General features: G+C 49.6%; 1 protein-coding gene across 1 annotated transcript; it reads left to right on the top strand.

Moving 5' to 3' along the window:
- The first annotated feature begins 13,101 nt into the window (after window positions 1-13,101).
- LOC101752604 lies at window positions 13,102-14,483 on the top strand. The gene has a single exon (XM_022826555.1). The coding sequence runs from the start codon at window positions 13,226-13,228 to the stop codon at window positions 14,201-14,203; it is 978 nt and encodes a 325-aa protein (XP_022682290.1). The 5' UTR covers window positions 13,102-13,225; the 3' UTR covers window positions 14,204-14,483.
- Window positions 14,484-15,315: the final 832 nt, after the last annotated feature.

The following is a 15,315-nucleotide window of genomic DNA, read 5'->3' as shown; positions in this document are numbered from 1 at the left end:
GGATGACGACTTGTCAGATGAGGATGATGCTAATTCTGTCCCGCAGAACTGGTCAAGTTATGACCATTCAAAACTAGCAGTCAATGAAGGGGAAAATGTCCCTTGGGAGTACAGTGAGAATGAGGTTTGTGTCGAAGCTTTGTATCTTAGTGGGGATGAGGTGAAGGCAACTATAAAGTGATGGTCGACTTTATCTTTACAATGGCAGTTCAGGATGGTGAAGAGCAACCCGACAATATACGATGTGTGTTGTGTCAAAAGCAATTGCCCGTTTAGGGTGCACACATATAAGGGCAAGTAGAAGGATTACTAGGAGTTGACTAGAGTGATGGAGCACGAATGCGTGTTGGATAAATTGGAAGCACAACACCGCAACCTCACTACTAATTTTTTTGCTCAATACATGTATTCTCAGATAGTTGAGAATCCTAGCTATGAGTCCAAGTCGATTATTTATGCCATAAAGGAGAACTTCAAATACAAAATTAGCTACTTCAAAGCTTACGGAGCAAAGCAGAAGGCGTTAGAGATGAAGTGGGGTACATATGAAGCATCGTATGATAACCTCCTTGCTCTGTTGCACACCATATGCTAAAGGAATCCAGGAAGCTACTACGACCTGAAAACCTATCCTTGTGCTCAGAATCCATGCAAACAGGTTCTGCAGTGGTCATTCTTGGCCTTGGGTCCTTGCATTGAGGCTTTTCAGCGATGTCAATCAGTCATTTGCATTGATGGCATGTTTTTGACTGGTAGGTATAAACGCACAATCTTGATAGCTATTGTGTCCGGTGGTAATAATCAAGTGTTGTCGCTGGTGATCGCCTTTGTGGAGAAAGAGTCTATTCCTAGAGAGGGTTAAGTAGATGATTGTGAAGGACGTGGAGGACGTTTGTATTGTTCATGATTGTCACAAAGGCATTCTAAAAGCAATCGAAGACCTACAAAATGGCAATGTGGAACGTCGCAAGATTGCGCAGTGGCCGAACTTGAAGAGTAGGTGGTGCATGAGGCATATGGGGGCAAACTTTCATAGCCAATTTCAAAAACAAGGCCCTGATGAAATTATTTCAATGGCTATGTACCCAGAATCAGGAGAGAAAATTCAATCTACTTTGGAAGAAATTTGATGAGCTTAAAAAAACAATCTGAAGAGCTAGGTAAGAGGTCGGTAAATGGCGAGGTGGACCACCCTGTGTCTCTGGAGGATGTCGGAGTGGGTGGTTCAAATGTCAGGCGAAGACGGGGTAGGTCCATTAAGACATTCTCACAGTGGCTTGAGCATGAACCGAAGGAAAAGTGGGCATTACTGTATTACGTGGGAGGTGCTAGGTACGGTATAATGACTACAAACCTAGATCACGTATATAATTGGGTCCTACGTGGTGTTAGGGGACTGCTTCTTGTTAGTATCGTGGAGTTCTTCTTATACCACACCATTAAGTATTTCACGAAACAGTACGCAGTGGCCAATAAGTCAATGGTCGATAATCATAAAATTTATGGATACAAGATGACAGAGTACACGAACAAAGTGATAAAAAAGTCTCGTAAGCATCGTGTTAGTGAAGTGGGTGCCGTTGAACACCGCTACGAGGTAGTTTGCAGGGACAAAGGTTGATTGGGTGGGAGGCGCGAGAAACACACATAGGAGTGCATTATTAGTGAGAAGGATGTGTTTTCTCATGCCAGAAGCCATGACTGCTTCACAGGCCTTGCACCCATGTAACTACCACATGTCTTGAGGTAGGGAGACTTCAGCCTCGTAGGTTCGTACCACATTACTTCCTCAAGGAAACTATGTGGGCCACTTGGAGGAATGAGGTTTATGGATTTCGTATACTAGGAAACTTCATAAATAATCCTAGGAATGTCGCACGTTACGTTCCTGAACCTGATCCCAAAATGTTCCAAGGGGTTGGGCTATGCAAGAACAGACACATTCGAAATAAAGTGGATCAAATAAAGTGGATCAATCTGAAGCTGGTCATGAAGTGCGCCTCTACTCGAAGTGCCATAAAGCAGGTCACATGTACAAGCAGTGCCCTGCAATGACATATGGAGGTGGGAGTAACCAAGCTGGACCATCAATAGGTGAGCCAAATGCTCCAGCACGTGGTCGGGGTCGTCGTGCACGTAGGAGCAATGACGGGCTTCTGTGATGAATGTATGCATCATTAGTAATGTGTGTTGTATGTTTATGAACTCTTGGATTGTGGTCTGAAAGCTAAGTTGTAATATTTAAACATTAATTATTATATATCCTGTAATATTTCAATTATGTTGTATTTCAAATAACTCATATGTGTTCTAAATTGTATTTCAAATATATCTAATTATATTATTTTGTCTCCATGCTAGCCGTATATATTTCATTCGTCATGTAATAATATTATACTTATTGTAGTAATGGCGGAGGAGCCTGGAGAGGGGTACGAGACCCCCCGAGTTGCTCGACCCTCGCGTGGACCCTGCTGATCGGCCGTTCATGTCTGCCGTACGGGGTGTGAACCTCGGCACGCTTCGCGCACATGTGTCACTGTCTATGATGCCGATCGATGCTCGGTTGATTCCGAGGTACATGTTACTTAGTTTACTCAATTTCATTCTTAACATTGTGTTATTTTAAATAATGAATGATATCCATGCTACAAGTTATGCGTTGTGAGGCTCCTCCCGATAGCGAGGTTGGTTGAGGGAGACATGATGGACGCAGGAGTGAAGCACGTGGACAAGGCGACACGTTTCCACTTCAACATGTCACTCCTAACAGCTTTTTTTGACTGTTGGCGGTCTGAGGCTCACACATTCCACCTCACAGTGGGTGAGATGGCCCCTACACTTCAGGATGTGTCACTCCTGTTGGGACTGCCTTGTGCCGGTAGGGCCGTTGGCATGCAAGATGTGCCTGTTAGTCGGCGTGAGGAGCTTTTTGACCGATTTGCCCACATTCCATGGATTGATCAGGCCTTGTTGTATTGCACCTTTAGCTTGACACACGGACCCATGAAGAAGTGGCTCACGTAGTTCAATGTGAGTACTTATTTTCATGTCTTTTCATTTCCTTATCGCTAAGGTTTGTGAGTGTAGAAACTAACTTCTATGGTTGTGCAAGCCGACTACATGAGAGCCAACACCGACGACGCCACAGTTCCGAGGCATTTGGAGGCGTACTTACTGTGGCTGTTTGGGTGGATCATGTTCTGCACGTCGCAGGGGAACTCGAGTCTGATGCACCTCCTTCCTTTTCCGAGGGCTATAGCGGAGGCCCCGCTTGACAAGGTTCCACAGTACAGCTGGGGTTCAGCTGTATTGGCGGCGACTTATAGGAGGCTTTGCACGGACTGCAGTAAGGTAAACTCGATGGAGCCCATCTTTATTGGTTGCCCGTTGCTTCTTCAGTTTTGGTCGTACAAGCGATTTCTGATAGATCGACTACTAACTGACGTGGCACCCTACCTAGAGTTGGCTGTCGACCACGACGACATTGATAGACCCACGATGGGGTCCATGTGGTTCTTGAGAAAGTTACGATACTAAACCTACACTTACTTTGGGTACTCATTCATATGTTGCATGCATCGACATTTGAAGTACTAGTCTTGATTGTGAAATATTTTTTTGTAGCGATCGTGGGTTGGAGTTCAGACGAAGAATTCGGACCAAGACTTTGTTGGACAATTTGACGCTCTTGTTGACACCGACATCAGGTGGACACCTTACACTGTAGCGGACATCCAAGCTCACACCCCGCATGGGCTGTCTTTGTTGTGCCTACGAGATCGGGAGTACTGGATGACGAAGAAGCTACTGGTGTACGACATCCACGTTGAGGAGTACGTGGTACACCATGTGATGAGGTAGTTCCACCGGTACCAGGACTCCCCAGTTCCAGTGACTCACATCGTCCCGGCCCACGTGCATAGGTAAGCAACATCTAATTATTTTTTGTCTAATAAATATTTTGCGTTAGTGTACCCGTTGCACGATGGATATATTAGGCAGGGTGGTGGGCTAGCGACGCAGTGGGGTCCAAAGGTGGTTTTGTACATCGAGCTGTGGGCGGACGCTATGGAGGACTTAGTGCAGGTGGACCATCTACACTCCGACGACCCTTTCTCAGCATACCTGCAATGGTACTTACTGAGGACACGGACACGCGTCATGCACGACACAGAACTTCGACATTACGGTTCGCTCCTGCATCATTTGCTACTCATACTGCATTGAGTTATGTTGCACTTTGTATGGAATATTTTGTGCCTAACTTGAACTATATCATTGTCATTAGTACAACGTTATTGCAGCAGTTTAGGCAACGGCGTGGACCAGCATGAAGAACTACATGCACATGACCCCGCACTAGTACGAATCGACGTATAGGAGGATCACGGCCCTATGTACTAGGTTTTTGCGGGCCGTCAGCTGCCGTGGTGGTGACGCGGATGTTCTACTTCCACCACGGGTTGCCTACCCCAGTTCGTCTTCAGCACCACCTACGCAGCACCCTGGTTCGTCTTCTGCTGCACCCACACGGCCAGCATACCACGCGTTGGATTTTGCAGCACAGGCACATGCAGCCTCCCCCGGGGCGTGTACTCCTCCACGTGCACTGTCTTAGGCAGCAGCTCGACTAGGTCCTTCCACTTATGTGTCGGGTCCACAGTATTTCACCCCCACAAGTATGTGTTCGTTACTTTCTCATTTTTCATTTACCAATTGTATTCTAATTGGTCATACTTACTAATAATTTCATGATACAATGCCACAGCACTTCAGAGGACTTAGTGCAGGAGGATCGTCTTCATGTGGATGACATAAGTGCGTCATGAATACATGCATTCTATTCCATTACTAATATGGATCGAAATTGACAATAACACTTATTGGTTCAATCATAGTGTACACAGGCCACGGAGAGACCGATGACGAGTCCGTAGAGGACGATATCCATAGGGCAAGTACAAACTGGGTGGAGTCCTTTTTCAGTTACGACGCTGAGGAGATAGGTCCTTCGCAGTTGGGTGAAGCGCCAGTGCCTCCAACACAGGGCTCCACCCTGGAGTTCGCGACATCAGTTGCAGACGCACCAGGACGTTCGGCTCGCGAGGTTGCCCCTCCGGAGCCCTTTACGTACGATCAGCTGCAGACCAAAGCAGTGTAGTGGGTCGTGAGACGTGGTGCTGGTGCTGTGCGTCACCAGTGAGGACGCATTTAGTCCATAGGGTCTTCTTTATCTTTTGTAGGCTGGTGCAAGCTATGATATGTACAATGTTGTAGACTATAATGTGTTGTCCTTTGCAGACTATATTATATAGGCCGGTACAGAGACTTTGATAGGTAGGTTGGTGCAGACTATGATGTCCATGCATATTATTTTCCTTTACCATGATGGACATGGTCCATGGACCATGTCACTAGTGTTCTATACAGACGTCCACGCAACGTTCAAACGCACTACTACCACTATCGAACCTAAGTGTAACGCTTGTAGTGAGGTTGCTTATCCCTCTAAAAAATATCGTCGTGGGGGGATGACCAAGATGGGATTCCACCATGGAATGAGCGCCCCAAATGCCACTGCGGCTTCCATGCGTGGTTGCAAGTATGGGAGGATTGATTACCTCGGGGAAAGAAGGAGTGTAGGTACTTCAAGTATCTCGACATTGACGATGATTTCAAGGTCTGTCCGTTCATAAACATTTTAAATATATTTTCTATGTACCGGTATCTAGAACTAATCACGAATTAACATGAAGGCTTGCACATTTATGGAATGGATTGACATTAGGCCTTTAGGGAAGGTGGGCATAATCCCAGTGGTGCTAGAGACCAATGGCCAATACTATGCTAGGCTGGAAGAGGCTCGAGAGGCAGCGTGTCTTGCTCGGCTCGAGCAAGTGCGACGCATCCGCCAACAACATATTCGTTTGAACGGCAAGGAGGATGAACTATAGAAACGGCACGAGTAGTTAGTGCTCGAGAGGCAGCACTGAAATGGTAGGAGGAAGAATTCAAAACGGCGCTAGCCATTTCACTACCACATAACCAACCGCCATTTCAACTGGCGGTAACTCCTTTTAATTTTTTTTCTTATCGTCATTTCAACCTACGGTAACTCCTTTTAATTTTTTTTCTAACCTACCGCCGTTTCAACTGACGGTATAGGTCTAGTTCTGCTAATTTTTTACTCGGGTATTTATTTCTGCAAATTTGTAAAAGAAAAAATATAAAAATAAAAAAATCATCATCATCAACCCACTCTGGCGGGGATCCAGAACAAGGCTCAGGGGGTGTTTGTTTCTTTAGGAGGTTCTAAAATTCGTGTCACATCGATTGTTTAGAAACTAATTAGGAGTATTAAATATAGACTAATTACAAAAACTAATTGCACAGTTGGAGTGTAATTCGCGAGACGAATCTATTAAGCCTAATTAGCCCACAATTTGATAATGTGATGCTACAGTAACCATTTGCTAATGATTGATTAATTAGTCTTAATAGATTCGTCTCGTGAATTAACCTCCATCTGTGGAATTAGTTTTATAATTAGTTCATATTTAATTCTCGTAATTAGCATCTGAATATTGGATGTGACATGAACTAGACCGAACACCCCTCACAAACGAAGGGCTTGTTGGGCTCTGGTGTACTTCTCTTGGGCTAGCGCCTGGGCTGGGCCATAACATTTCTCTTCTCCGGCCACAAACATATTTCCGTTCATTACACGTACTACTCTGCGGATCCTGTGCAGCAGATGCAGAACCCCCCCCCCCCCCCCAAAAAAAAAAAAAAAACAGATGCAAATTACAAAAAGATTGTAGAGAGGGAACCTTTGTTGTCTGCTACCTCAAGTATGTTGGCCAGCTCGGGGGGGGCTTCCCCAGTGCCCCGACAAAAAACAAACGCGATGGGACCTTTTTGCCCCGGTTTGTTAGCCCCAACCCCAAACAAACAAAAAGAACGTCGCCATCGCGCAATCAAGGCAGCAGGGCCGGAGGCGCGCGACTGCACGGTGCCGAGCCATGTGACCGCCGGGTCGCCGGACCCTCCCAGGCTAGCGTGGTCCGCGGAGCGCGTCCGCACCACCCGGCACTCGTACTCCGTACCTCCCCACCAACTCGCGCGCGCGGCCCGGCCTGCCCCCGTCGCCAGGCACCCGCCGCTCTCGCGCGCCCACGCCCCGGCTGCCCCAGCGGGCCCCGTCGGGCAGCCGAGCGGGCGGGCGGCCGGCGCTCGGCCGTCACCTGCGCGCACGTAGCGGTCGCGGGGTGAGCCGGGGTGGTCCTGACGCCGACCACGCACCCCATGGCCAGCGCGAATCGTCGTCTGCCGGTGCCGTGGCTGGCGGGGAGCGTGGCATGGGCGCATGGCCATGCGGGCGCGAACCGAAGCTTGTCAACGCCGTCTTGATGATCCTGGAAAGCGCCGGCCTGTCGCGCTCGCTTGTCCCTGTTGATTGGGTTTAAAGGAAGCAAAGGAGAGGGTTTACGATGATGAGATGCGCAGCACAGACCGTCGCGTCACTGCACTGCTGGCTGGCATCGTAGATATGGTTAATGGTCCCTGGGACTGGCAGACGTCGTACCGTTGGCGCTGGGACGATGAGACGTACGCATCAACAGTATTTTTGGGGGCTCGCTGAGTGTTCATGCGTCGCATTGGCACGGGCTCCGGATTTTGGTCTGCACCTGCTGCAGGCTGCTACTGAATAAAAGCGGCAAGCGAGTTGAACAGGCGTTAAACGATCGAACGAAGCAAATGTAGTGCGGAGTATCTACCCGTACTCTGGTAGTATGCTGTATTCGCAACTCGCAAGGTCCATTTCGGCAAGCTGGTCTGGGAACCTAGAACACGTGCTGCAAAATTACGTACCCCACCATCCTGTGCACGCAGACAGCCCCGTCTATGCATGAATTGCGGTCCAGAGCCTAGATTCCAAAGTCCCTACCAAGGAATGAGAAAACCATGTTATGTTTTGAGGTTGTAAGATTCCCTTCTACCAAATGCGCAGAACTTTTGTTTCGTTGCTAGCAGCAAGAACTAAGACGTGCCTGCTAACTATTCCTTTTTCTTTTTGACCGAACTACTAGTTGGAAAGTTGCCAATTAAGCGAGTTTCTGCTTACTGCCGGAGGCATCTAATGTCATAGCTAGAAAAGGTCACTTTTAGATAGTGTTTGGTTCGCGGTGTATTTGGCGGCGGAATAGGTGATTACCCTATTTGTTTGATTGCACTCAGGTAATGTAATCAGATTACGGTGTGGGTGTTGTATCTGATTATGGTGGGGGAGGGGTAACAAGCTTGTATAGATATTATTTAGGTAAGGGATTCGATTATAGTATCAATTGATTACAAACCACCGCAACCAAACATATGTAATGGGATTTGTTACCTTCAGTAATCAGATTACGTTAGCTAACCAAACACTATCTCAGTGCAAAGATCATCGAAAAAACGCTGCTGCGTTGATGGAGTATTCGGAAGGGATGGGATGGTTTTACTCCCTGTCATCCAATGCAAGCATAACAGCCACGGCCACGCTGACGGAGAAAGTACAGCAGCGACCAGTCGAATTTTCGCGCCTCCAAGCCTACGTATGCAGACAGCATGCACAAATTGTTCCTCCGAGACCCAATCTGTCGTGCCAGTGCAACGGCAGACGCTAAGATCCCGTTGGGATCCCTTTATTTCAAAAGGAATTGGAATCTATAAGTTATTTATCTTGGATTTGTGATATTTTATAACTTTTCAAAATTTAGATACAAAACTATCTTAAATTTATTGTGGTGGGAGATGTAAATTGATTCTATAAATTATCATGCTATGTTTTTAATGTGCAACTTATAGCACGTTCTTCGACTCGCTTCCCTATCCTAGAAGTGCAGCGTATAAGTATCTCTCCCACATGTCCATCAATAATATATAAATATATTCTATATATAATTATATTACATTAATTAATTCATATCTAAATTATGATTATTAGAATGAGTATCGGAACGGAAATAGGGCACAAAAGGACAAAGGAATCGGGGGTAGGGGTTGCGTCGTCGCTTGCCCACTCACTGCACAGCACCTGCTGCGTCCGTGCATCGATCAGTTGGCTCGGGCCTCGGGCTAGAGCTCCGCCTGCCGCCTGCGTCCATGCACGAATGCCAACGCATCGCGTCGCCATCGTCAGTTCGCTCCAATGAATCCATCGTCCATGCACGTACGGCGTCCTGCAACGGCCGAATCAATGCGCGTGGTCGTTCAGCCATTGCTCTTGCCACGCACGATCCATCCCGGCCTGGATTGGTAATGCTTTGCCTGCCCATTTTTTCCCCCTTGGAGCAATCAATCGGAATGTAATAGTCCCGGTCGTGATTGTTCAGGCAAGTTCTATATCTGCGTGCCTGTGACTGTTGCAGAGCAGCTCGATCGGCCAGGAGGAGTGTAGCTTAAGCAAGTGGTGAAGTCTCACAGGGGAAAACAAAATCATGGAAGCAACTACCACTGGGTGGGACGACTGTGGACGACTTAGCTATGGCATCTGCGTGTAGTGTCTAAGAGTGAAAGTTGCAGCGGTTTTAGCTAGACAAAGACACTGTTGCTGGATCGATCCATCCATCAGGTAGATCTGATGCTACTCTTTGCTATATAGGCCTATGAGTTATACGATCGCTGATATTCTTAGAAATTTACCTTATGCATTTTGGTTCCTTTTTTCTCTTGTGTAGAATCCATATAACCTAGGAGTATACGTACAAAGTCACCAGGAGAAAACATACGGCTGTCTGTCCAGAACTCCAGGTACTCAGACTTCCCCCATGTAAAACTACTGGAGTATGCCGACAACGTTAGTGGTACATCAATAATGCACGAATCATTGGTCAAGTGACCGTATCCAAGAAGTACATCGACCTTCCCCGACATGACAGCTCCCTTAAACAAGCACCATCGTCAGTCCTGAGTTCCTGATTGTATGTACTCTGCTGCCTGTCAGACAATCAATGAAGTTATGTTACAATTGTTACTCCTGTGTAGACTCGTCGCCCGTCGCCAATCTCACAATCTGCACTCCGTGTCCTGCGACTGTGAGGCTGTGACGGACACTGTACTGTGTCGATCGTTCCGGTTTCTAATATTTTAGCTGTATGACCGGACTGAAAGCTCCTAGGTTACAGTACTGTTTTTTTGCCGTCATTGGGTACTCTTCTTCCATTTGATCTGCACAAACATTCAACTTTCCCTCAACTGCACAAACACGTTCCATTTGATCTGATCAGCCCCAATATCAATTCAATCAGTGGGTACTATACAACACACTTTTTCCCTTGCTACAGCCTACAATTATACGATACAACGAGCTTGGTTAGCAGATAGGGCAAATAGCACTGTTGGTGGAATTCAGGGAACTGCAATCACTGCAACTTCTGCAGTAGTATCACGCATGTACATCGGCATCTGGAAATTGATCCCTATACCCACTACTGAATACTCGATGTACGCATGATCTACAGAAGCTACCTGTATTATTCTGTATCATCCAGTCGATCCCTGTCAGCCGTGCAAGTACCTCGCCGGGTCCTCACGGGGCGATCTCGAGCCCCGGCCGCGTCGCCGTCAGGACCAGGGGACGGACGGGCCGAGCAGGGCGCGCGCGCGCGCGGCGTTCACAGGGACACGGTACACGAGCCGTAACAGTGCGCGGCCCCCCAATCATAGCACGGCCGCCGGAGGCCGTGCAAGCAATCTATTCCCGTCGTGCGACTGTGCGAGGCCGGCCGGGCGACGGATCGGCGGATCCGCCCCCGCATTAATTCGCGTGCTTGCGGGTTACGGCTGGACAGCACAGCAGGACGGAGCACGCAGACCGCGGCAGTATCATATCCAGGCTACTTGCTGCGGATCCTGAACCCCCTCGCCTCGACCCGTCACTGCTAGCGGCTAGCCGGAGCAGCAGGGGCTCGCTCGCTGGAAGTCTCGCACAAGCAAGTCAAATTTGCAGTTGATGGTTTGGTTTACGCCCTTAATGGCGCATGATTAAGACCGGGGGAGGGAGAAGATGGGCGGATCGCGTAGTAGTTAGTGTACCTCATCGAGCCACATGGGTTGGGGCTGGCCGCGAACGTTTTTCCATGCGCGCACAGCCGGCGACCGGGACTGTCCATCCAGAATGTACTGTGGGGTTGGAATGTACTGTCCCGGCTATCCCCATCGAAAGCGGAGACGACCTGCTGTGGCTGCTGCAAGCCTGCAACACCAACGGATCGGAGCAGCGCTGCAGAAAGTGGCGTGCCCAGACTAGGGGAGCCGTACCACGGGCCACGGCCGCACATTCACCTGTCAGAGCCGTGCGCGCGCGAGGACACGGGACGGGGCGCGCGTGCTGCTGTTGCCGCCGGTTGGGTGCGCCGTGCACCGAACACATATCGCAGGAACTGATTGGAACAGAGCGCGGCAGCGAGTTGTCATGTCGCGGTCGCTGTGCGCGTACGTACTCTTGGCCTGGATCGCCGCCCTCCACTTCCTTCCCTGTTAGATGGCGCGTCGTGATATCAGGTTCCCTGTGCCAGGGCTGGCCCCGCCGACGCACGGGTCTCGACGGGAGCCAGACCATTGGCGGCACACGTAATTGTCTGCTATCGCCAAGGGCTGAACTCCTCTGCCCCTGTTCTTTCTACATCATGTTCCGGTACATCATCGTCATGTTTCGAAGCTCGGGTCTACCTCAGAGTGGTGGTTCGTTCTAGTGCTCCATGGTCTGTTCGAAATCACCAGTTAATCACGTGATCTCGGACGAAAAGATCATGCATATGTACGGTTGATCTCCTGTTAGAAATCGCTGTTCAGAAGACGGGTAAGAATTGACCAGTGCAGTCCAGCGAGCATCCGAGCGCGATGCAGTGGACACCCGCGGCAACCTCCCCCATGCGCCAGCCCATGCACACGAGCCGGCCGGGCGAGCAGATCAGCAGAGCGAGCATGCGCCATGCGGTTGCGTCCCCGGGGCGTACGCTTAACCGTGTGGGCAGATCACGCCCCCCACAGCGTACCCGTCGAAGGAGCCGACGGCGAAACGCCCTCCCCTCGGGTGGCGCGACGCGATGCGAATAACAAAGTCGTAGGCGATCCCGAGGGATTTGCGTCCCGCGCACGGCGCACCCCACGTCCCCACCGGTCCGGAGGCGCTTAGGATCTTCGCATGGCGCGGCGCCACGTGAAACCCCGGGCCACCGCGCGTCCTGCCCCGGCCACGGCGCGCCCACCGCACACCGCAGCAGCACAGCGCCGTGCCGTGCGTGCATGCATGCGCGCGCGCGGTCCCGTGTCGCGCCCCGTCGATCACTTGGCCGGAACGGCTCCGTCACACGGCCACACTGACCACGCCTTAGCTCCGTAGCCGCCTCACCTCATCTTGCAACCAAAAGGCACTTCTTCCTAGGACAATCATATGGATAGTGTATTCTTTTCACCTATAGCGGTAGCTGTAACTTAAGTAATTTGGTTCTTCCCCCCCCCCCCCCCCCCCCCCCTCTCTCTCCAGCTCCTTGTTCATTTTTTTGGCAAGTCAACACAGTTGTTTCTTGATCTTAGGTTTACATTTTTTTTCCAAAAAGAAAAAAAGGTTTACATGAAGTCCTTGTTGTGAATTTGGATCACGTAAAATCCACGGGAGGTTTATTTGGGAACTGCTCGATAGTTTCTTTACTATAAAAAAGTTCTCTTGGATTGTAGGATCACATTTCAGCCGATTCACTGAAACTGTGTGAAACGGGGCCTAGTTTCAATTGACTGTTCATCTTAGATGCCAAAGTTCTGCAATGCCTGTCCTTTTGATCACTTGCACAGTGGGTTGTTGCATCATTATGCGATAGCAAGGCTACTGTATCCACTAAAGGGGACTGCACAAGCACAGTTTGTTGGGGGTGATTAATTAGGAGCTGCCCAATTTTCTTAACCCACAAATTACTACAGCTCGGCCCAAATCTATGCAGCGCAAACTCACATGCACATGCGCGGCTGGACCAGGGAATGAACTCCCCCCACCCGAGAGCTACCCCCGTATAAAAGCCCCACCACCTCCGATCCTCTCCCTCTCGCCCTCCCCCCACGTCCATCCATCTCATCGAATCCCTCGCGTCCCCAAGGTCAGCTCCGATCCCTCTCACATCACCACATTCTCGGCGAATTCTCCCAGCGCCAAGCTCCTAGCACTGACCACCGTGGTCTCATAAAGATGTTGTCTTCTCACCACGAGGCCATGCTGCCGTACGCGCCGCGGCCGCCGTCGCTGCTGGTGGACCGGCGGTACAAGCAGGGCGGCGAGACGGCGCCCAACTGCCCGCGCTGCGACTCCCCCAACACCAAGTTCTGCTACTACAACAACTACAGCCTCAGCCAGCCGCGCTACTTCTGCAAGGGCTGCCGCCGATACTGGACCAAGGGCGGCTCCCTCCGGAACGTGCCCGTCGGCGGCGGCTGCCGGAAGAACCGCCGGGGCAAGTCGTCCGCGCGGTCGGCGGCCGAGTCCATGGCGAGCGGCCGCGACGCGGCGGCGTTCGGGCACCGGTTCCCCGGCCCTGTCCGGCCCGACCTGGTCCTGGAAGGCATGGTGGGGAACCCGGCGAACCCCGGCCAGGCGATCCCTGACATGCCCGCCGCCGCCGATGGCTCCACCATTGACCTCGCAATGCTGTACGCCAAGTTCCTCAACCACCCGGCGGCCGAGGCAGGCGCCGGTGCCGTGACGCCGGAGTCGGCAGGGCAGGTCGACGAGGCGTTCGACACGTTCAGCGCGTCCAGCGACCTGAGCCCCGGCGTCCTGGCGCCGGCGCAGTTCGATCCATGCCACGACGGGTTCGGTGAGTGGTTGGGGCCAGTGAGCAGCACTGACCCCACGAGTACGGCGGCTAGTACTAGCAGCGCAACCACCATGCTGTGCAGTGACGTGAGCGTGCAAGCTGCGCTCGGCGAGCTCAACTTCGCCATGGATCAGAGCTGCTTCGACTCGCTAGGGTTGCCCACGGACGTCGGCAACCTCTCGTCGTGGTGCTCGATCGTGCCCAGCTTGTCGACGTTGGAGGACACCAAGTATGACTCGCTGGATTCTTTCCCCGACGACGCCCTCAGCCTCCATGAGGGCATGATTAGCGGGCCTGACAATCATGATTGGAGCGTGGATTGCCAAGGATTGGAGGCTCTCTACATGCCGTAACTACACGATCAATTTCTTCTCTTTTTGCCAATTTGATGGTGTTCTTGTGATTGGTTTGTTACATTTTTTTCCTTTTTTTTCTTTCATTCAATTTGGTTTGGAAGAAATATATATAGAGATATGTATGTTTTGAGGAGAGATGAGGGAGAAGTCGCCCATGTAATGAAGTTAAGGGTTCGGTATACTTGTGAGATAGATCGAGGCAATACAATAATAAAGCTTGAAAATAGTTGTATTTTATAACTTGGTGTAACTAGCATCAATCTTTTTTATTGCATGAGTGCAGATTTTATTTACAACCTCGCTTCTGTCTCTACATGAATCTTCCCTTTGATGAATGTATACTTGTATAGCATGAGAAAGTTGAAGTGTTCACAGCATACATTCAGGAAACGCTACAGAATCTGCAGGAAACTTCACACTACTGTTCACCGACAAAAATTTGAAGTGCAAGCATATGCATGGCAGTGCTGATTCTCTTGGAGTCTAGGTCAGCATCATCACACTGTATGAAATAATGGACTTCACTATACTAGTTAGGAGAGTACATAGCTTAGCGTCGGAAGCAAATAATACCTTGCATCCCAAATACTGAACAGGGCATGTGTCCCTTGTCTCCCGTCTGCTCGTTCAAAATGGTTAGTCAAACAAAAACAGTGTAATCAACTCAGAGGGGGAGGAGTAGCTGCCATTGCCTAAATGGCTAGAGAGATTGCTCCTATTGAATCATGCAATCCACCATCATGATCACTTCCTTTTTTTTCATCAATTTTAGAAATATTCGTTTTATGCTCCACCGTTAACCTAATTTGAATGCAGTACTTATTAATCCGATCTGTTATTCATTCAGTTGCTAGTAAGAATATTTCTGTAGATTGGAAAAGATCAATACGGCGGTTCGAACTTTTTTAGATAAAAAGTAGTAAAAAATTATCGCAATTGTTGGATTCACCGAGGATGTGCTAAACCATTTTCATTATTCCAACCTCATAGCCATTGAAATTACAAAATGAGTTATGCATAATGGTTTTCACTACGAGGATGATCACTTTTCCTGCCAGTTCTTTTTAGAAGTGCCAACGGTTTTTAGTACATTTTGCTAACTAGTAAAT

Source organism: Setaria italica, chromosome V (assembly GCF_000263155.2).
Source record: "Setaria italica strain Yugu1 chromosome V, Setaria_italica_v2.0, whole genome shotgun sequence".
Taxonomy (NCBI): domain Eukaryota; kingdom Viridiplantae; phylum Streptophyta; class Magnoliopsida; order Poales; family Poaceae; genus Setaria; species Setaria italica.
This window is presented reverse-complemented; position numbering and strand designations above follow the sequence as displayed.

Excerpts from the sequence above, each read along its gene's own strand:
- LOC101752604 (XM_022826555.1), top strand. The coding sequence starts at position 13,226 with ATGTTGTCTTCTCACCACGAGGCCATGCTGCCGTACGCGCCGCGGCCG.